This window comes from Palaemon carinicauda, chromosome 2, assembly GCF_036898095.1.
Source record: "Palaemon carinicauda isolate YSFRI2023 chromosome 2, ASM3689809v2, whole genome shotgun sequence".
Lineage (NCBI taxonomy): Eukaryota > Metazoa > Arthropoda > Malacostraca > Decapoda > Palaemonidae > Palaemon > Palaemon carinicauda.
The window spans coordinates 187,918,779-187,940,796 of record NC_090726.1 but is presented as its reverse complement, the minus strand read 5'-3'; the positions used below and the strand labels follow the sequence as shown (position 1 = coordinate 187,940,796).

The following is a 22,018-nucleotide window of genomic DNA, read 5'->3' as shown; positions in this document are numbered from 1 at the left end:
TGGGTATTGAGATGTCCTTGAAAGCCTTTTGAACTGCATTCAAATTGTTATCCTGAAGAGGTGTTACCATGGAAGTGGAAGCCGTCTGAGGAGAGAGATCTAATGCACAAGGAGGATGTGCTACAATTAGGTTCTTCATCCTGAGGGGGGGGGGGTGGCTTTCCAACTGGAACCTCGTTCATCTGATGAGCTAATTTAGAATGCCTGAGTTTGAAGTGGGCTTGGGAGCCACAGGCAAGAGACATGCCTGCTATAGTCTCATGCAGTCTTTGTTTAACTCTTTCCTCGAGATATATAGCCTGAGAAAACCTGGGAGTAAGCTTGGTCTACAACGACCTCGTGCCTTAGAAATGTGCCGCCCTCACTAGCAAAGCTATTCTGGCACAGCAGGACAACCCATCGAGGTGAAAGAGTTAGGGAACTAAGTTTTCCCTTACCATTCCTCAGAATAGAATCATCTCACCTTTTACTGGTCAAAACAACAATTGGGTAACTGCTGTTTGCATTTTTGGTTGAATATTCTAAATGGCTACTGATGTGGTAAGCAACAAAAACACTGAATCACACACCACTGTTTCATGCACTATAAAAACGACACTTTAAAGGCCTTTCATGAATAGCAGAGGCAAAGGACAATCCCCTAGAGACTGACCATATATACAGATGATCAGTGCCCAAGCTCCCTCTCCACCCAAACTAGGACCAGGGAGGTCCAGGAAATGGCTCTTGTTGACTCAGTGATTACAGTTTCCCTGTATTCACATGGGTATTAATATTATAAAATTTTAACATTACACTTATTTGCTCAGCAACATAGATATTCTTTTCCAACTGAAACTGTTCTAGGATATCAGTAGTATCAAGCATATTTTGGACTACATCTAAGGCAGGAGGTTCTATAGATGGTCCCCAAAAAACGCTCCAAAAGTTCAAAAACAGATTTTAAATTATCAGAGCAAACACTAGCATTGCTAAAAGCCATCTTCTTCCTTCTCTTGCTATCCTTATCTTGCTTGCTTATACAGAAATATAAATATACTGCACAGTCATAAATTATCCGCCAGAAAACCAACAATTATCACTTCTTTTGTTAAGTGCACATTGATTTGCTTTAGCTCAAAAGGAAATGAGAAATAATTTATGATGGATGTCAGGCTATCAGAGTTTTTCCTTAAAATACCTGCTTAGACACGATGGCTAAGAAGGAAATCTTTAAACTAATACTAAGACTCCAAAATAGCCTTTGTTTAAGCACTCAGGAATTAAGATAATTAGTTTTGATGAAGCAGTCGATACTGTGCGCATCAGCAGAGATGCTCTTTTTAATCGTGATCACCTAATACAGTGCCTCAGTTCCATAAGTGTCAGAACATTCAGCTGGCATGTACAGCCTGCAGGGATCATACCTATTTATAACTTTTTATTGCACAATAGATGCCATAGGTTCTGCATTTTAGGCAGCTAAATGTGAACTAAAATTTTTCAACACATATTGTGTCAATTAACAATGTGAAACTAATATGAAATGATGAACTATCACTTCATGGTGAAATGAGTGTATTAATTTTGAGACATAAAATTAACAATAACTAGTGAGTGCTTCTAAAGGGTGAGGAAACAGTTGTATTTATTTTGAAATGTTCAAGTTTAAAAACAATGAGTTTTCAAGATTATTATTATGAAAAAATATGAATTTTAGGAGACCACTACATTTAAGAAATGAAACCTGTAATGATAATTCATATTTCGTAATTTTATGGTACCAGTAATTGCACTATTCAGGGTTTTTTCCTCAATGCAATGAAATGGTTTACTGTTTAAAATCCTTTAATAAGTGACTGCAGATTTAAGATTAAAATCTATTCAGTATAAGAGTGAGGTATCCAAGTCAACTTCCTTACCTCCTTGTAGTAAGCACGGACGACCAGTAGAAAATATACTTGAAGACTCACAACGATAAGAAACAACACAAGTCCCAAAACTATGCCTATAATGCTTCCACGAATTATCCCTAATAAAGAGGGAGATAAGGATGGTATTCCAAAGATGAATATTCCAATCACTTGGCCTACCATGTATGGTATCATTAAACTCGGCTTGTTCTGAAAAGAGAAATACTGTAGATAGAAAAATGTTTAAATAATTAATATGCTGTAGATATATTCAAGTAGTAAAAGCTGATAACTCTTATAATAGTACTGGTTGTACTTTGAACTAGTCTGGACAATTTCATACCATGAATACTATAGAAAGTAGCCGTGAAAATTTGAGTGAAATGAAGATCAAATGGAGAATTTTACTTGAGATCAGCCAATATGACATATATCCCCAACTTCATGTACAGTATATTACTTATGCATAAATTTAAAAGTACTTGAATATCATTATTACTAGAATTCTAAGTACTCTAGGTTAATGAAATTACAAAGTCACATCTTTCCATCATACAGCTCTACCAAATGATTTGTTCATCCGCGAGAGGCTGAATAGAGAAATTAAACTATGAAAGAAGCATGGACGTGTGTAATAAAGCACTAACTTATGAAGGGTATTCTTCTTAATGTTGTAAAGTTTATCACACAATGGAACTTTGATTGAAATGTGATAATTGTGACTGCAACTAGTAACACTCAAGGTTCAGCTTCAGGGCTAAGCAGTGAAACTCTTAACGACAAAGTAGTTTACCACAACAATTTATTTCATCCTTGCATTCTCTAATAAATAGTTCATCTCAGTGGTGTGGAATGAAATGATATTATTACAATTGCAATTTGCTAAATCCGAGATTAGAGCTCAGGACTGAGCAATGAAGCAAGTACTGGCAAGCTTTCAACAGCAATAATAGATTTCACCTTTGCCTTTTCATAATTCAATTGAATTGAGGAGAAGCACTTGTGAAGAATATCACATCTAGAAACCATTCATATATCTCTCTTCAATCATTATTATTATTATTATTATTATTACTTGCTAAGCTACAACCCTAGTTCGAAATGCAGGATGCTATAAGCCCAGGGGGTCCAACAGGGAAAATAGCCCAGTGAGCAAAGGAAACAAGGAAATAAGAGAAGTAATTAACAACTAATATGAAACATTTTAAGAACATTTAACATTAAAATAAATATTTCATATATAAACTTTAAAAAATTTTAACAAAATAAAAGGAATATTGATAAGATAGTATAGTGTACTCTACCCCAAGACGGAGGAAAGTACCCACGGAATAATTACATTACAGCAGTTAACCCCTTGAGCTAAGAAGAATTGTTTGGTAATCTCAGCATTGACAGGTGTATGAGGACAGAGGAGAAAAGAATAGACCAGACTATTCGGTGTATGTGCAGGCAAAGGGAAAATGAACCGCAACCAGAGAGAAGTATCTAATGTAGTACTGTCTTGGCAGTCAAGGGACCCAATAACTCGACAATGTTCGTCAATTTCTATGTTATTGAAGCCTGTTCCCTTATTCCTTTCTCTCTAAACTCCTATTTTTGGGCCCTTCAATGAGGTCTATTTTGTGGCTGGATTGGCTATTATACCATATCCCTAAAAGAGCTCTTACGAAAGGAAGTATAGCAAGTGTTTGTAATTTGACTGCATTCTAAAGAGACCAGGCAATCTAACCCCAACTCGAAGTCTAAAAAACAAAATACCCTTTCATCGACGGGACCTCTATATCTGCTTTACAGTCTCTACATGATAACCTTTACCTGGTTTGCACCATGCAAAACTATTTGCAGAGGTCTAAGTAGTTGGAATGTTGGCTGCATGAGAACACTCAAACTAATAACCCCCTTTCTGTAGGTGCGATCCATTATATTATGACCTCTCATTAAGAAGGTCAATGCTCTCTCCATCCTGAAGACATTAAAAGAGAAAACTAAATCTTTCCTCGCTCTCTTTGCAAATATGCTATTTCAAGCTATCTCGAAGGGTTGTTGTGGGTATAAGATATTTAGAATACCTCAAACCGCTTCAAATTGTTCAACATATTTGCTTTGTTCTGGACTTGATTTTGATACCTAGGAGGAGAGGGATGGCAGAGATGGGGATCCTCAGTCAGGACCCGTAGTAGATATACAGTAATAGACATCCAAATTGTTGGATTAGCAATTTTTGCTCAATATGAAATATCACTTTTCCTAGTCAGTTATACACAACTCTTTGTTGTCTTCATCTTGCTTAATAATAGTGGTCTATAAGAAATTCACGCGAATTTTGATCAGATAAGATATTGGATAATGAAAATTTACAACTTGTGGCGTTCGAGTACTGACCTACTATGTTGCAAATGTGCACTGCAGGTAAAACATTACTGTGGCATTTGCCTTTAATCCAATTTGCACAGTAAAATTGTGTTCAGTTACTGGATTATGTTTAAAATATTTTATTTCCTTTAATATTTGTATTGCTGTTAGTTTCTACCTTGATTGGCTCTCTATGCATTTTAATTTTTTTTATCTTAGGCTATAACAAATTACCTCTAAAATGAGAGCAAACCGATCTTCCAGTTATCAAATAGAACTTCTCAATATTCCTTTATATTGGTCCTCACTAATCATTTTTTTCCCTATATATGATATTACCCATGGTGTTACCAAATGAAGCGTTGCACAGAAAAATAACAAAATGTCATCTGAAAGAAACATATTCAGCAACCTCAAAGTAAATTCAATTTTATCTTCATAGATTTTCTTCTGTATTTTTATTAATCTTAGGCCTATGTTGTTAGCATTTATTATATTTTTCAATATGTACAGTATGTATGTATTGTTGCATTTGTTTTCTGTCATGTTCGACGTTGCTTTTTAATCCGGTGGAAAGTTAAAAAGACGGATTTTGACGTAGGAAAATTCTATTTTTGGGTGAGATAGCCATGTCGTCCTGATGGAAGGTCCATCCGGCGGTTTCCTACTGTATAATATTTCTGTGAGTAATATTTCAAGAGAATTACTGTCAGGTATCACGGGGTTTTAACCCCCGGAATGACTATCCTAAGATATATAATCAGGGAAGTATCCGTAGATAACCATAGATGTCTGCACTCCAAACAGAATTAACCCAGTCTATGAATCTAAGGAGGAGGATAGGTGAGAAGCCGGTACATATCCTTTCACTTCATAGTATTGTCCGTCTCTAATAAACTCATTCCACATAGCAGCGTAACTACTGTGAGAAGAGGCATCCGACGAGGGACAACGTAACGGGTGGGCCATCAGGACGACATGGCTATATCACCCAAAAATAGATTTTTCCTACGTCAAAATCCGTTTTTTTGGGCTCAAGCCATGTCGTCCTGATGGAAGTGTACCAGAGAATTACCTATATCTCGGTAGGAAGCCTCAAAGAGAGAGGTCCCAATACCGAAATGCACTTACAGGATTACTCCATCAAGGCATAGGTATCACTCTCAACTATATATCCCAGAACAGTTCGGAGGCAATATTGACAAGCATGATGGTACGACAAGGAGGCAATAAGGACCAAAAGGACCGCTCTCCGCAATTGAAAAATCATCTGAGTCTAGTGTCAGGAACCCTAAGGAACCCAAACCCGAAACTAAAGGAGGCATCATAGGTGAGGCATATGGAACCAAAACCCACCAGGAGATTAAATCCAATTATGTTCAGGAAGGATAATAATGAGAAGGCACACTAAAGTTAATGCCACTACAGTAATTATAATTATAAAAGTAGGGCGTAAAATTAAAAGGCATGTAACAATTCACAGCCTTTTACTCACAAGAATCAGTGCTAAGGTTAACAAGCAACCATCATTAACGCATATGGAAAACTTTTGTACAAAGTAAATGCATCCCGTCCATACCCAGACATAAGGTAACATTAGGGGACAAATAAATTACACATGGAACCATAGGAAACCTGATCAATAGACACATGATCCCGCCTGTACAGTTAGGCTGTAGCACCGAGGGAACACAATTAGCGTCAGAAAGACACGTGTGAATCTGAAAAGGAAATGATGAAATGCATTTATTCCTTTTTACCTTGAAGCAAAGACCAACTCTTTACTCATTGCTAATAACAAGCTGAAGGAGTGCCCTAGAATGCATTGTGGGCTACGTCGTTGCAGCGGGTATGATAACACTTCCCGCAGTCACCGAAAAATGGCGTATCTCCTCCAATTGCTTCATATAATGCCTGAAGAAAACCCAAGTGGACTTCCAACCAGTATATGCCTGCAGTCCCTCAAGGGACATATACTGGAAAAAGTTCATGAAGGAAGCCACATCTGTAGGGTCGAGACCCAATGTCTTACTAGCCGGGTCCGCTCTTCGTATAAAGTAAGTAATCTTAGGTCTTAACTGATTCAGACTAATCAGACCCCACTGTATCTTTTTGAAACAAATGACCACCCTTACACTGCACTGTTCTTAGTAAATACACTTTTGAAAAGTGGGATCAGGGTATGATTTAACCTCACCATTGTCCACAAATTCAATGTGGTCCTCGTTTCTTGAAAGCGTCCCAATGTCACTAACCTGAGCACCAGAAGCCATCACAATTAAAATGACTTTCTGAGTGAGATCATGAATAGAAACCTTTTGATTGCCTATGTTCGAAGCGAATTGCAAAACTTTGTCCAACGACCAAGAAATAGGCTTCGGTGGAGTCGACAGACACAGCCTTGCATAAACCTTCGGAACTTTGTTGAAGAGATCCGAGTTAAAGTTGACATCAAAGGCGTATAGTATAGGTTTAGTGAGGGCTGAATTTTATGACGAAATCGTGGAGGAAGCTAGAACTTAAACGTGCAAAGCAATCAGGAAACCTAAACAAAAATCCATAGTAATCGACCCTGGATTTTTGTCTTTTGACATATTTGACCCATATCGTCCATGACATTTCATACTGAGTCATGGTGTTAGACGACTCATAGTTTCCGCAAATACCCACTTATCCCATTGAATTTGGAACTTCTTTCTCAGGGCTCGGGCGAAACAAATCATGAGATGAAGGTTGTTCGATCTCCGTGATGAAGCGTAAACAATCTCCTGCTGTTCCTCCTGGGACAGAATTGGGTTGGTCACGGCACCAAGTTGGGGTTGAAGTCCGTGACAATGGGAAACCAGTTGCTCTTTGGCTACAGAGGAGCCACCAGAGCCGCCGGCCCTTGAAAGATCGAAGCTTGTCCAAAACCTTCATGAGGAGGTTAAACAGTGTAAACAGGTAAATCGTCGTCCAACGATTCCCATCCAGGGACATCGTGTCCATGACTACTGCTGCTTGATCCACTTTCGGTGCTACCTAGCAGGGAAGTATCATCTTGAGACTCTTCACAAACAGATCCACTTGAAGGCCAGGGACTTGATCTCCCTGAAGATGGGATGTTGACAAGTGCCAACCATTCTTCTGAGCCAATGTAAAGACGGCTATCATCATGTGGTTTAATTGAGGAGACCTCGACCCTTGTCTGTTGATGCAATAGACTATCAGCCTGTTGTCGAGCTCTAGATGGATATGAATGTTCTTCAAGTACAATTTCTTGAGGGACAAGAAGACTGCCATGGACTCCATATTGATGTGGGATTGGTAACATTTCTGAGACCCAACAGCCTTACACTTTCTTGGGTGAGTTATGAACCCCCCCCCCCAACCATCCAACGAGGCGTCCGCACAAAGTGTCACTACTGAGGAGGAAAGCGTAACGGCACCATTTGTGAAAGACATTTGGCAGTGGGCCACGGTCTAAGTTGCTTGTTCAGTAAAACCGAAGTCTGCTTCTGAAGGTTGGGAAGAGCTTTGGAGGCTCTCCTTTCCCAAACTATGCTTGCATCTTTGAGTCGTACATTCAGGACAGGGTTCATTCCCAAGGTGAATTATAAAGATCCTAGAACCCCCTCTTGGCGTCACCTGGTGATCATCCCCGACTTGATCAGTAACTTGACTGATGTCTCTATTTCCTTTCTCTTGGAGGGAGGAATAGATTGGGAGTGAGACTTAAGGTCCCAATGAATCTCCAACCACTGGAAGTCTTGAGCTGGAGCCAGTCTTGATTTCTTGAAGTTGATCTGAGATCCAAGGGACTGGAGGAACCGTACAGCTCGATTGGCTGCTTCCAAGCACTCAGTGCTAAGGGAACACACTAGCCAGTTGACCAGGTACACCTCTACTTGAAGGCCTTTTTCCTGAAGTTGCTGTTCGACTGCGTCGGTAAACTTCGTGAAAATCCTCGGAGCTATGTTGATCCCTAATGGCATAGCTCTGAATATGTAGCCCTTTCTCTCCAGGCTGAAACCAAGATAGGGGGAGAAGTGTCAACCTATAGGATGATACAAAGACGTCGGTAAGATCTATAGAGACAGTGAAAGTCTCCAGGGGTGGTAAGGTCCGTATCTGCGAAATAGTCAACATCCGGAACCTGTCATACTGAAAAAACAGGTTTAGACGGGACTAGACGAGAATAGTTTGAGGTATGCTCGAAACCTTTCTGGCACGCAAAATAGACGACCTTGAAATCTCATAGATCTCACGCAACAGATAACTCTTCCCTTCAGAAGGTCTTATACATACTGTTCCAGATAAGGTGTTGTTTCTGTAAGAATCTCCTGAGCTGTGATGGCCTTTGTTACCACTTCCAACCAAACCCATTGGAAATGATGCTCTGTGTCCAAGGATTAAAGAACCCACAATTCTTGAACAAGGCAAGCCGTCCCCCTACCGGGAGACCTTCATTATTTGTGTTAAGGACATGAACCTCTTCCTCCACTGCCGTTTCGAAGTCCACGACCCCTGGACTTGCCTCCTCTGTCAAGACGGCCTCGGAAGACGACCCTTACTCATACACAGGGTGGAAGGCCGGGGACTGAGACACCACTTGTTAGGGCACAGCGTAGACAGTCTGAGGGATAGCGGCATAGGAAAGAGCAAACGACTTCTGATGATAAGTCAGTTTGCGAGAGCTCTTGGGTTGTAGGCTTCTCCCAGGGGTGAACTTCCTCTTCAGTGAGATTCCCCACTTCTGGAAAAGGCTCTAAGCTCTGCGACAGCCTTATCCGTAACTTCCTTCACCACCTTCTAAGGAAACAGGTCTTTTCCCCAGATGCTAGAAGTGATGAAACGTTTCAGCTCGTGGCGGATGGTTGCTGTGTCAAGGCTCGACGGGCCTGAAAAGAGGCATAAAGGTCCTTCATAAAGGTGTCGAGGTGAGTTTTCGCCAACAAGGAAAAACTTAGGCATCTTCAAAATTCCCAATCATCATCTCCATGAAGCACTGCAGAGACATCAACACTGAAAACCATTGTCTGGCCTACGACTCAGCCTTAAGAAGGTGTTCAGGAATCCTGGGCAGCTTCTCATAAAATTGGTGGCCAGCCGCATCCTTATCCAGTTTACTCTCAGCAAAAGTAAACTGGGCATTGGTCCAGTGGATGGCATCGTGTGGTAAGACAGGTAAGACTGGTGTGTACTCTTCCAAAGCTTGGAGAGGCTTCCCCTCATGGATGGCTTTCTCCACTTCCGCGTAGCTCTTCGAGGCAAAGGGGAAGACCACGTTGTCCGGAGCCACGAAGGAGGCCAACCTCTTACCAAAGGCGACAAGCTGTATGTTGATACACCCTGCCGTCATCATTGCCACGTGCAATAAGGTAGCTATGAGGGCAAGACCTTATACCTAATCGACTCCTCTTGCTGCTTCAAGGCCTGGATCTCTTCACATGAGGCCTTGCACATCATCATCTGGTATTACTGATTCCCCTCCACGAAAGCTTTCATGTTAGCCATAAGTACCAGATCCATTGTAGTACCCAAGGTACTCGGGAACTGAGGGGCTTCATCAGCCCAGCAGTAGATGTTGGGAGGAAAAAGGGGCAGTAACAGCCCCCGCCACGAAAGGAGTAATCGTCACCGTAGACCGGGAGGCCGTTGTCATAATGGGGTCTAAAGTGAATCCTTGATGAGATCAGACTTACCTCATCCTCTTACCCAGGTGCGAAGGGACCGCGGGAAGAACATGCAGTCATTATCAGAGATATCCCTCGAGACCCATCCAGAGTGAAGTAGATCCTTTCAAACAATGCAATCCAAATGGTGCCAGTAGGTTACTGGACCTTTCATCCTCCGACACTTCGCATGTGTGCGGCAAGTATAGTGACCACAAGGATGCCTCACAGTCCTGACACAAATCTGCACTCAACAGTGCATCTCCGGTATAGGCACCGCCTGTAAGGAGAAAAGGGTTTAAATGAGTACTACATCCTCTAACAGTCACCAAAAACTGAAAGAAATGGGTTATTAACATTCCCTGTTAACAATTGAGGGAATTGTAATCCCCAAATTGTGTGTAAATGCAATTGGTGAGAAAAGAGATAAAGTACGAAATGTCCATTCCCCTATTGAAGAACGTGAGATTAGAAAAAATAGTCTCCTAAAAGCCTGTTGCTATAGGGCCAAATGGGGGGGGGGAAGGTGCTCATGGAAAGAACCGTCGCTCCTATATACAGTACCCGACAAAAATATGCGACTACCCCCCGTAAAAACACAACAAAAAATGATTACGTACATTCATAATGGGAATGAAACATAATAAAAAGTTTTAATTACCTTGATTAATATTTTGTTGGACCACCCTTCCTCTTCAACACCTGCTTTAGACGTTTTGGAATTGACAAAGCCAAGTTACGGAGGGTTTGTGGAGGTATATTGGCCCACGACTCTCGGATGGCTGCTTCCAAACGCGGCAGAGAGCTGACGTCTTTCGACTGAAGGTCCTTTTTAATTATGCTCCAGAGATTTTCTATGGGGTTAATATCTGGAGAGCTACCTGGCCAATCGTCTATGATTGGTATATCACACACTGACAACCAATCCTTGACAACACGAGCAGTGTGGCAAGGTGCACCGTCTTGCTGGAACACCTGTGCACCTGTTATCTCGAAAGATTCGTGCAAATGTTCAGCAAGGAGGTCCAAATAAATTTCTTTGTTCACACGAACATTAGGGGGTAAAAAAACAAGCTTACCAAGGCCAAGTCCACTAAAACAACCCCAAACCATAAGCGTATCAGGGTGCTTAACGGTACTCTCAATGTACCGGGGATCTAACGGGTCACTACCTTTACGACGGTACACTCGTGAATTTCTATTACAGGTAATATTAAAATTAGCCTCATCTGACCACAAAACCCTCAGCCACTGATCCTCACTCCACTGTCCGTATTTCTTAGCGAAATCACACCGCTTTACCCGCTGCTTCTTTGTAATGAGAGGCTTCTTTGTGCGCTTGAAGCTGTTGTACCCTAACTCGTTCAACCGCCGTGAAACTGTTCTCACAGACACACCAGAAAACACTCCAGGATTCTCCTCCTTTATTTTTCTAGCTGTGGTAGACGTTTGTGATTCCACAGTACGTTTCAAAATGCTAATAGCACGTCTAGAAGTTTTCCTAGAACGGCCAGGCCGTTGTTTAACTTTCGGTGTTTGTTTACACCCACCCTCGCGCCATAAGCGAATGTACTTCTTCACACTCGTCGGCCCCGCACCAGTAAAATTACAAATTTCTTTAATTGTATGGCCTGCAACCTTTAGTCCCACTATTTGCGCAATACAATCACTGGTTAAATCCTTTGTAGGTGCCATAGTACAGTCACTAGCACCAAAAACCACCGAACAACTGCGATAATCCAAGGGGTGGTAAGGGAAGAGCACGCGCAAGAGAACCGCGCACCGCCATTAACAGAGAGAGACTGAGGGGCTTTCTCAGGTAGCGGGAAGGCCAGGAGGCATTCTGTGACGTCACCGTGGAGTCGCATTTCATGGGCGAATTTTATTCACCCTCGAGAAACATGATTCTTTTTTCGCCAAAAATATGCGACCATGGGGCCGAGTGGTCGCATATTTTTGTCGGGTACTGTATACGCAGAGAAATGGTCAATTAGAAGGCAACGGTACAGGTAGACTTAATAGTTTAAGCAATCGACGCATCGATTAATGAGCAAGAGTCTATAGCAACCTGAGGGCTATAACAACAAGTTGATAACCTCAATTAGGGAAGACCTGGGAGTGGGAACTAGCTTATAGAGTTATCACCCATCTATTCAATCCTCACCCTCAAAGGGAAATGGACAAATTGGTAGAAAACCAATAACCATATGTAGTGGTTATTTCCATGCAGGGGCCTAGAAAACCTTTCGTAGAAGGAGTTCCCAGGCCCAACATACATAAAGAAGCCTCAAAAGTTGAAGGAGTAGGCTTTTATGTTAATCTGTAGTTGGATTCACCTACAGTCAGTAGAGAACCCATCTTAGTTTAGGTAAGATGGTCTCAGATAAAAAGGACAAAAAGGCATGTGCCCTATAGGTACCGGCGTTGCCAGAATTACCGGCAACACTAGGGGGAACGGCCTTGTCGCCATCGTCCTATGTGCCCCAAGGCACTGGTACAGATATCCACTCCCATAGACTAGTACTAACCCCGCCGCCAGTAACGGCAATGCCGTTAGGGGCAACAGTGCCCAAGGGCGGCAGAGATAACGGTCAAAGGTTTCTGCAGAAAACACCATGCCAAAGATGAAGGCAGTGTCACCAGTGGCGGCACTGCCGTAAGCAGCGACATATCGCTGGTACGGGTACTATAGCAGAGTATAATGTGTCGAAAGTTGCCGAAATAGCCGTGAGGTACTGGCACTGCAAAAGGCACGTACCCCAGATGTACCAGCATTCCTGGAAGTACCGGCAGCGCTTGGGGGTAACAGCATTGCCACCAGCATCCTATGTGGCTTAAGGCGCTGGCGCAGTCAACCACTCCCACAGACTAGTACTAGCCCCGCCGCCAGTAACGGCAACACCGTCAGGGGCAAAGGTGCCTAGGGCGGCGGAGACAAACGGCATGGGTTCCTGCAGAGAACAGTGTGCCATAGCTGAAGGCAGCACTGCCAGTGGGAGCACTGCCGTAAGCAACGACGCATAGCAAGTACAGTTACTATAGGATAGTGTGCCAAAAGGTGGTGGCAAACCCATTAGGTACCGGCACTGCCGTCAGTGTAATAGCCTACCCCTCAGGGAGAAGCATGCCGATAGCCATGGAGGGTCAGATCCCAGAAGGAACCAACCCCCACGATCAACAAATGCAAATACACAACAGCATAATGATAAAATTCATGCAATGTCCGTCACGAAAAAGCTAGAATATAAAGAGAGGTGACGGCATGGGGTAGCTATACCCATGCATCAAAAGAGCATTCCTTAACAATCCCCGGAACAGAGGCGACGGCAAGGAAGTCAGGCTCAAAAAGAAAAATAGATTCAATCTGAGGGTTAACCCAACAAGGAAGAGTCTCTAGAGAGGGACACTCTAGGCCGCCGCACCCTGAATCACAGGAAAAGTTAGAAAGACTCTAAAATAAATGCCACGCCGTCAAAAACGGCGACTGCAGTCCGATCCAAAAATCTCTGAGGCTAGGAGGTAATAGCAGTACATGTAAGTTGGCGCACCGACATGTTGAGATCACCCTTCGCAAAGGGGAGCTCCAATGGACTGTGCAGTCCTAGCATGGAAGATCATGAGCGAATGCAGAATGGCGGACCAATGGATTGCCGACGAGGGCTAGGCTAAGCCCAATAGGTCGATGCCGCAGGTCGATCGAGAAATCCCAGAGGCTAGGAAGGAACGGCAGAACAGGTAAGTCGGCGCATCGACAAGGAGAGATCACCCTTTGTAAAGGGGAGCTCCAAAAAACTGCACAGTCCTAGCATGTGAGATCATGAACGAATGCAGCGTGGCGGCCCAATGGAATCGCCGACGAGGGCTAGGCTAATCGCTAACGAGGGTTAGGCTAGGCCTTATAGGTCAATGCCGCAGGTCGATCGAAATATCCCAGAGGCTAGGAGGGACAGCAGTACAGGTAAGTTGGCGCACCGACAAGGGGGAAATCACCCTTCGCAAAGTGGAGCTCCAATGGACTGCACAGTCCTAGCATGGGAAATCATGAATGAAATCAGCATGGCGTACCAACGGATTCGCCACCGAGGGCTAGGCTAATCCTAATAGGTCGAAAAAACCGGAAGATCGAAGGCAGCAGGCATAGGGGCTCGGTAAACTAGTATAATAGAGAAAAAAAACCCTTAAAGGGAAAAATGGCCGCTGCCAACGAGACCAATAAGAAAGACCTGATTGCCATCGGCTAACCCGTCTCCGACAAAACTACCACTCTCTAAGCTAGGCTAGCCGGGACTGACACGCATAAAACTAAAACTTAAACTACATTAATGCATAGTAAAAGTAAACACAAAACAGAGCCCAAGGCATCGTAATGCTAAAATAAAGCTACCTAATGTGATACTAGTGAAATAATACTAAGTGAACACGAAATAAAAAGGTCGATCATGGCTAGCTGGAATCGGAGTGCCCGGCTCCCTCATCACCATAAAAAAGATACTTAACCACTCCCCGAGGGGATCTAAAGCAGTTACAGCTAAATCAAACTCTAAAAGAGGAGGGTACTCAACTTTGACGTCGAAAGGGAAACCATCATGCGAGGAATTACTCCAAAAAGCTGAGAAAAGGCGCTCTTGACAAAAGAAGGAACGCATAGGTAAGCTGCAAACAGAAGAATGAGTTTATCAGAGACGGACAATGTCATGAAGGGAGAGGATATGTAACGGCTCCTCACCTATCCTCCTCCTTAGATTCCTAGACGGGGTTAAGTCGGTTTGGGGTGCAAATATCTATGGTTATTTATGGATATGTCCCTGATTATACACGATATCTTAGGATAGTCGTTCTGGGGGTTAGAACCCTGTGATACCTGACGGTAATTCTCTTGTAATATCACTCATAGAAATATTATATAGTAGGAAGCTGCCAGAAGGACCTTCCATCAGGACCACATGGCTTGAGCCCAAAACAGCATTAATTGGACTATGAAGTGGACCCCCTACTAATACCAATCCAGCAGTTGGATCTAGATGACTTGAGTTAATTGAAGTGTTGTCAATACACTTTATTTAATCTATATAATACTTTAATAAAAAAAATCTTATTTCTCAACTTAATAAAAAAAATATCTTATTTCTCAACCCTCCAAATACCCTTCAGATGAAACTTGTATCAGTGTGGGTGTGCTAATAATATACAAATCAATTGAATACACTGATAAATCACCTAATTGGCAACCATAAGCTGCACAAGAAAAAACTTAGTGATATATATATATATATATATATATATATATATATATATATATATATATATACCCTGTATATATATTTATATATATATATATATTTATATTTATGCATATGGGGTCTCCCTATCTAACTCCTCAATCAGAATTTTTTTCACTTTTTTTTAGTTTTGGGATTTCTGCACTTCCTGTATAAATATCTTCAAGTATTCTAACATAAGATTCATCTATTCCTTGTCTTTGAAGGGCTTTCGTTACTGTTGAAGTTTTTACATAATCAAAAGCTTTCTTATAGTTTATAAAAGTCATACCATACATAGTGGTTTGTCATATTCTATTGGTTTTTCTATTAGCTGGTGAATTATATTGATATAGTCACTTGTTAAATATCCACTTCTAATGCCTGCCTGCTCTTGTTGGTTGATTAAAGTTTTGCTGTCTTTCTCTTCGCCCTAATATAATCTTTGTAAATATTTTATATATTGATGAGAGTAAACTTTTTGGGCATAATTTTTCAGGTTTTTTGTGTCCCTTTTTTATGAACTAGTATAACGATAAATGTATTCCAATCGGTAGGTATAAGGCATTCTAAATAATTATTCTATGGTGTGGATATGTGTGTATATAGAAGCACACACACACACACACACACACACACACACACACATATATATATATATATATATATATATATATATATATATATCTTTTGTACATTCATACACTTATTTTGTGCCAGTGCCCTACTACATTGTCCTAATTTACTCTTCGTACAAAATCTCAAGAAACTTACCTTTTTAACTCCCACCAGAAGAAGAATACTGAGTATGATAATTGCTGTAAAGAGGACAATACATGTTGCAATGGTGCCCCACACTGGAAAAAAATTGTACCAAAATGATTAGAATGTTGATAAAAATTTGCAAAGTGCTTAAATTATAATCTAATCAATTATAAATCAAGGTTCTCGTGTTAGAATGATCCTAAGGTCTTGGTATTTACCAGAGATATGCTCTCATGATGATATTATGCACTGTATGTCATCATTTTCCACTGTTAATTATGATATTTATAAATTATCATTTTTCTTTTTAATATGCATTATTACCTTTCATAGTTCATCAATACACTAACCTTACTTTATTTTGTATGAAACAAATATCTTATTAATATAGTTTCAAGTTTTGAGAACATGATTTGCCCGAAAGATTTTTTCCAGGAAAGCTACATATTACCACGTCTGTTGTGAGCGGATTAAAAACATACTGAAAGTATTACATTTTCTCTACATCGTTAGTTTTACTTATGATTATTGTACTTGATATTCGTAAAAGAACATAACTCATCGTGGGATAAATACTGCTCATTGATTCTAAGTTGTTCTTTCATATATAGAGAACTATAGCCGCAACAGAGATTCCGGTCAAAATAAGCCCCACCCCCTGATGACATCATAGCCAATCACGTTATCTCCCGTGTTAACAGCGGTCACAACACATTTCAAGTTAGTGAAGTTTGAAATTTGTAATGGGCTGCATTGTGACCACTGCTAACATGGGAGATAGCGTGATTGGCTATTAAGTCATTAGAGGGCGGGGCTTATTTCACCCAGAATCTTTGCAGCGGCTATAGTAATGACGTTGCTTGGGTGGTACCAGTGGTTTTAAGCCTTAACCTTATTGTATTCTTCAGACAACACCTAAGAACAGCTGAAAGCAGTTACTTGTAAATATTATTAATTATAATTATATGTTATAAGTCAAACTGAATTGTGTCAACAGGTACTAACCAATATTTGTACAGACTGTCAATATATTTGGGTCGATGTAATTGGGATCCAAACGTGAAGCTACTTCAGTACATTCTGGTTCTACTTGTTCCTTGTTGATGATAGCACCTGCTATTACTGATACCAAATCAATACCAGAAAAAATCTGAAAAGTGCAATAAAAACAGTTTATATGAGATGCAAATATAAAACTGGGCTTCTTGTAAAAGTTTGCTATGTTGCTGGTCATTCGATTAACAAATTAAAATCCTAGAAAAAGTTAATTAGGTATGGCCAGTTCTTGGATGGGTGGCCATTAAGAAAAGACCGGTATGTAAGACTTTCAACCTCAAACCCACAAATACTTACTGAAAGGAGTCTTAATAACCAATGATGTCACCTTTATTAAGGGAAAACATGCATATGGTGAGGGTAACATCTTAAAAATAAAGTAAAGGCAGATTGGGAAAAACTAATATTATTTATATATATATATATATATATATATATATATATATATATATATATATATATATATATATATACTGCATATTCGTTGATAGTCCACTGTAGAACAAAAGCCTTAGACATGTCCATCCACACGCATCTGTTTATAGTGTTTCTATGCCAGTCTATACCCTAAAATTTTCTTAGCTCATCAATCCATCGTATTTTCTTTCTACCCCTGCTTCGTTTGCATTTTAGGGCACATTGTGTTATCCTTCTTGTCCATCTGTCATCTGTCATTCTTCTATATGTCCTGCCCACGTGCATTTCTTTTTCTTGTTAGAATATCCTCAACTTGTCATCTATTTGTAACCATGATGCTCTTTTTCTGTTTCTTGGTGCTATTCCCATCATTAATCTTTCCGATGCTCTTTGGGTTGTAATTATGTTATTAGGCTTTAGTAAGGTTCCAAGTTTCTGATGCATAAGTTAATACTGATTAGCACAAGAAATGAGCGAATATACATGCTTGTAGAATTTGCTGAAAAACAATCTTAACATCATGAATACCTTTTAGTGAAAAGAAAATGATGAAACAAAAAATTAAATAGTTTTTAATCTCGGTGCAAACGTTAATTTAGTTAAAAGATGTAATAGTGTTAAACAAGTTAAAGTCAAGTGACCATAGAATGATGAGAAGCAAAATTTGTTTAGAACTAAGGAAGGAAAGAGAAAACTAATTTTGAGAAAAAAAAAATAAACTCCTGTAATAAGAGAAATATCTGATGAATTTAGTTTACCAATACAAAATATGTACTCCCAGCAAGATGATGAAATGGAAGTAAGCAAGGAAGAAATTAATAATAATTTATCAAAATTTGTATTGGAATCATCATAAGAGATTGGTGAAAAAAATTCCTAAACAAGAGCAGGGAAAATACCAGAGAACACCAAAAGTGATTAAAGAAAAGATTGAAGATGAGGGTAAAATCCAAGAGAGATGCAATAGAATTAGCAAAACTACAATCCAATGAACATACTTAAATCTCATGACAAACATAATCAGACCAAAAACTGAGGGAACACTAATGAAGAAAGAAACACCAAGGTAATGAAAAGAAGACTTGGAACAAGGCACCAGGAGATATTTGCTTTGAAGGATGAAAATGGAAATATTATCAACAAAAGAGATGGATTGATAAGAACGGCAGAGAATTTCTATACAATAGTGATATAAGAAATAACTCTGCCAATAGAAATAATAAAACTCTTGAACTGGTATTGAAAGTAACAGCAGGAAAAGTAAGGAAAGCATTAAAGGGAAGGAAAAGATGCAAAGCAGCAAGAGAAGATGTCCTAACAATTGATTTAATAACAGATGAAAGATTTCATAGTAGTAAAACTCGCTTAACTTTACACAAGATGTTTGCAAGTGTTCAATACCTACAACTAGTTAATCACTTCGAACTTTTCATTTAGAAAAACAGTCTTGCTCACCGTCTTTACGATCTAATCTGAGTCATCTTCGTCTACATTAATGAAGAATACTGAATTAGCTTTGGTTACTTCGTGAACTCCGACCATAATTTTGCCTATACATTTCCATAGGTTGAGGCATCTTTTGGCATGTGAAGAGGACCAGGACTTCATTCTTGTATTTTGTTCTTCACTTTGCTTCATAAGAGATATCTTTCCATGAAGTTTTGTCACAAAAAAGGGTGACATATAAACCTAGATATGCAAGCACTGGCAAAGAGACCAGAACGATGCCGATGGCCTATAGTCAAGGATAGACTTTAAAAAACCTCATGAGCCACCAAACTTAAATATTGCTAGGCAGCTATAGAAATACGTCCTACCCGTACAACATTCAGTTTAGTTGAATTGTTGATTTGTTGACCACTATCCCTTGTATTCATTCGAGTATATTTTATATCAAATGAATTTCTTATTAAGTAATTTCATTTTATTTAGAGTTCTTTACATTTCTCGTTAAACCCTTTACATATTTTTTTTCGAGAATTTTGCCAATTTGAAGATTATAATCAGGACGTTAATGAATATCAAACTAAAGACAGGATTCAGAAGTAGATAGTTAATATAATACACATGTATGGTATAAGATGAAAATAAAGAACCACTGAAGGAGTATATATTTATTTGTCTGGTTTGAGTGAATTTGGGTAAAGTTACCTGAATAATACTTCATGATTACATTGGTGAATCTTAAAGTGTAGGACGTCAGCTAGGTGTTATGTAAATAGGATGGGGGATGCCCTAATGAGCTTTTGAGTGCTAAGTTAGAATAAGGAGGAATGTTTTTACCACAAGGATATAGTTGAGCCAGCTCTTCTTTGGTTGATCCAGCTCTTCTTTGGTTGAGCAAGCTCTTCTTTGGCTGAGCCAGCTCTTCTTTGGTTGAGCCAGCTCTTCTTTGGCTGAGTCGGCTCTTCTTAGTAAACATTAAGAACTGATGCTGAATGTGAGTGACAGTAAGGTGGTGGAATCATTATTGTATTTGGATAATAGATTTTGATAAAACGGGTTGAAATTAGAAATGGGAAGATGTTACTGTAGCCTACAGCCTGTACTAATGATAAGATAATTTAATGTAGGTGTAAAAATAGGTCAATTTGAATTAAGGAACTTTGGTCACATGGATAAAATTGAAGAAAATAGGTCATTATGAAGAATGCAAAATTTCAAAAGATAATGCAATAGACAGACTAGAAACTTGACTAGACAGGGTGAAAGAAGAGTTGGAATAGAAGAGCTTTTGTTTGGAAATTTGAGATCACATGCAAATTAGTGGTGTTTAATGCATATTGTGTAAGATCATTGACATGCAGTTAAAAAAAGGCACTCAAGAGTGCAGACCTCCGCCATGGCAGCTTATTTCGCGAAACCAGCTTGCCTTACCCAGAATCAATTTAGGCTGTAGGCTTAACTGAAGTCCGTGTGACAACAATGCGCGAGCTTGGGGTTAAGGTTTGGGTTAATTTGGTCGACCTTTTGTTTGACCTTGACCTTTGACCTAGGACTTTAGAAACTGAATTTCTTCCATGTCTCAACATAAAATGTTAATCCCTGAAAGTTCCACTACTGTACGAGTAAAATTGTGACCATAAGTTGTTCAAAAACAAACAAGGGCGAAAACATAACCTCATCCCAACTTCGTTGGCGGAGGTAACAAGATCTATGTAGGCCTACGTGAGGATACTCTATTTGGGACAATAGGACATTGTGTCATAAAGGGCAATACATACCAGCGATATCGATCCAAGAAGCAGTGTCCCAATTTTGAGGGGGGTACAGCAGCAGCAAACTTTAGGCTCCCAGCATCCCATCTTGTTAACTGAAATATAAAATTATGTTTTGTAAATTTATGTATTTTAATTCTTTTTACATTCGTATAGGTAACTATCATTAATTCAGTAACTTTGGACCAAGGACCCATAAAATTATTATATAAATTAGCAAAAGATTAAATTCTTTGCTGTCCTGACAAATTGGTGTTAGTTACTTTTTAGAATAAAATAAGTTGTAGAAAATAAACATAGCCAAGGTCTATTTCACTCGGGTTTCAAGTCGTTCTTCTGCAATTTATCACGCTAAATGCTTACCAATAGAGTTTAGGATTTTGACAAGTACTTACACATATTAAATTTGTCAACCTCTCCAACACTGTGCCAGTTTATTCGAGGTTAATTTGCAGAATTACATAATTCAAAGGTTGAAGGAGTCTGGTTTTAGTTTTAATTTCATTTTCATCTACAGTATGCTTCCTTTCTTCCGTCATAGGGCTCAATACCACACAATATTCTAGAAGTTTATTTCAACTTTGATCAGATTGTAGAATGATCTTCCCAATAGAGTAGATGAATTGGTGAAGGTTCAAACTTACAGCAAATGTTTTTATGTTGAGCAGACTGACATAAGTCTCTTTATAAGTTCTGTATGAAAGATTTATTTTAATGTAGTTGCTGTTTTTGAGAGATTTTATATTAATTGTTCGTCACTTCTTTTGTAATTTATTTCCATATATCGTTACCTCATTGGGCTATAATTCTCTATTGGAGCCCTTGGGCTTAAAGCATCCTGCTTTATCAACTAGGGTTATAGCTTAGCTAGTAATAATAATAATAATAATAATAATAATAATAATAATAATAATAAAGTGGTTCTCGTCAGAAAGTCAGCGGGGCAAACCCACCCACCCTGGGTGCTGTTCAGCCACAGTAGTAACCTCCCAGTAAACAGCTTAAACTTACGGACCGAGGTTGAATTTAATATGGTGTCCATGCGAAGGAAAGGCTAACACATTACGAGGGAGTTTGCTCAAAATATAGTATTCTTATATTTATACTAAACATAATTTAGCTTTCAAAGTAATAGTTAAAACAAGAAGCATACGACATACAGCATGGGGATTTTTTTTTTTTAAACTAACATTTTATTTATGATATTCAAGTTTTTATACAAAATTCTTCAAGGAGAGTGTGAAAAACTACTTAATCTGTCATTAGTCACTTTATGAATAATTCTTGGTCAGTTTTGGTTTTGTTTGAAAAATCCTCACAGAATTACCACCAGACTAGAGTTAGGAACAAAAGTTCCCAAAGTTATACTTTTGAATAGACTTCAAAAGGTTAATGGAGTCTTC

At 39.6% G+C, this 22,018-nt stretch overlaps 2 protein-coding genes across 4 annotated transcripts in view; one reads left to right on the top strand and one right to left on the bottom strand.

The window, feature by feature from the left end:
- Window positions 1-22,018, top strand: part of LOC137628728 (uncharacterized) — a 597,116-nt gene that overhangs the window by 445,460 nt on the left and 129,638 nt on the right. The window lies entirely within an intron of this gene.
- The window catches only part of LOC137614626 (uncharacterized), a 42,432-nt gene that overhangs the window by 5,779 nt on the left and 14,635 nt on the right, over window positions 1-22,018 (bottom strand). The window contains exons 5-8 of the mRNA XM_068344325.1: window positions 20,622-20,710; window positions 16,930-17,074; window positions 15,934-16,016; window positions 1,902-2,102 (exon numbers count right to left, since the gene is read on the bottom strand). Of these exons, the coding sequence (XP_068200426.1) occupies window positions 1,902-2,102; window positions 15,934-16,016; window positions 16,930-17,074; window positions 20,622-20,710 (518 nt within the window). The remainder of the gene's footprint in view (window positions 1-1,901; window positions 2,103-15,933; window positions 16,017-16,929; window positions 17,075-20,621; window positions 20,711-22,018) is intronic.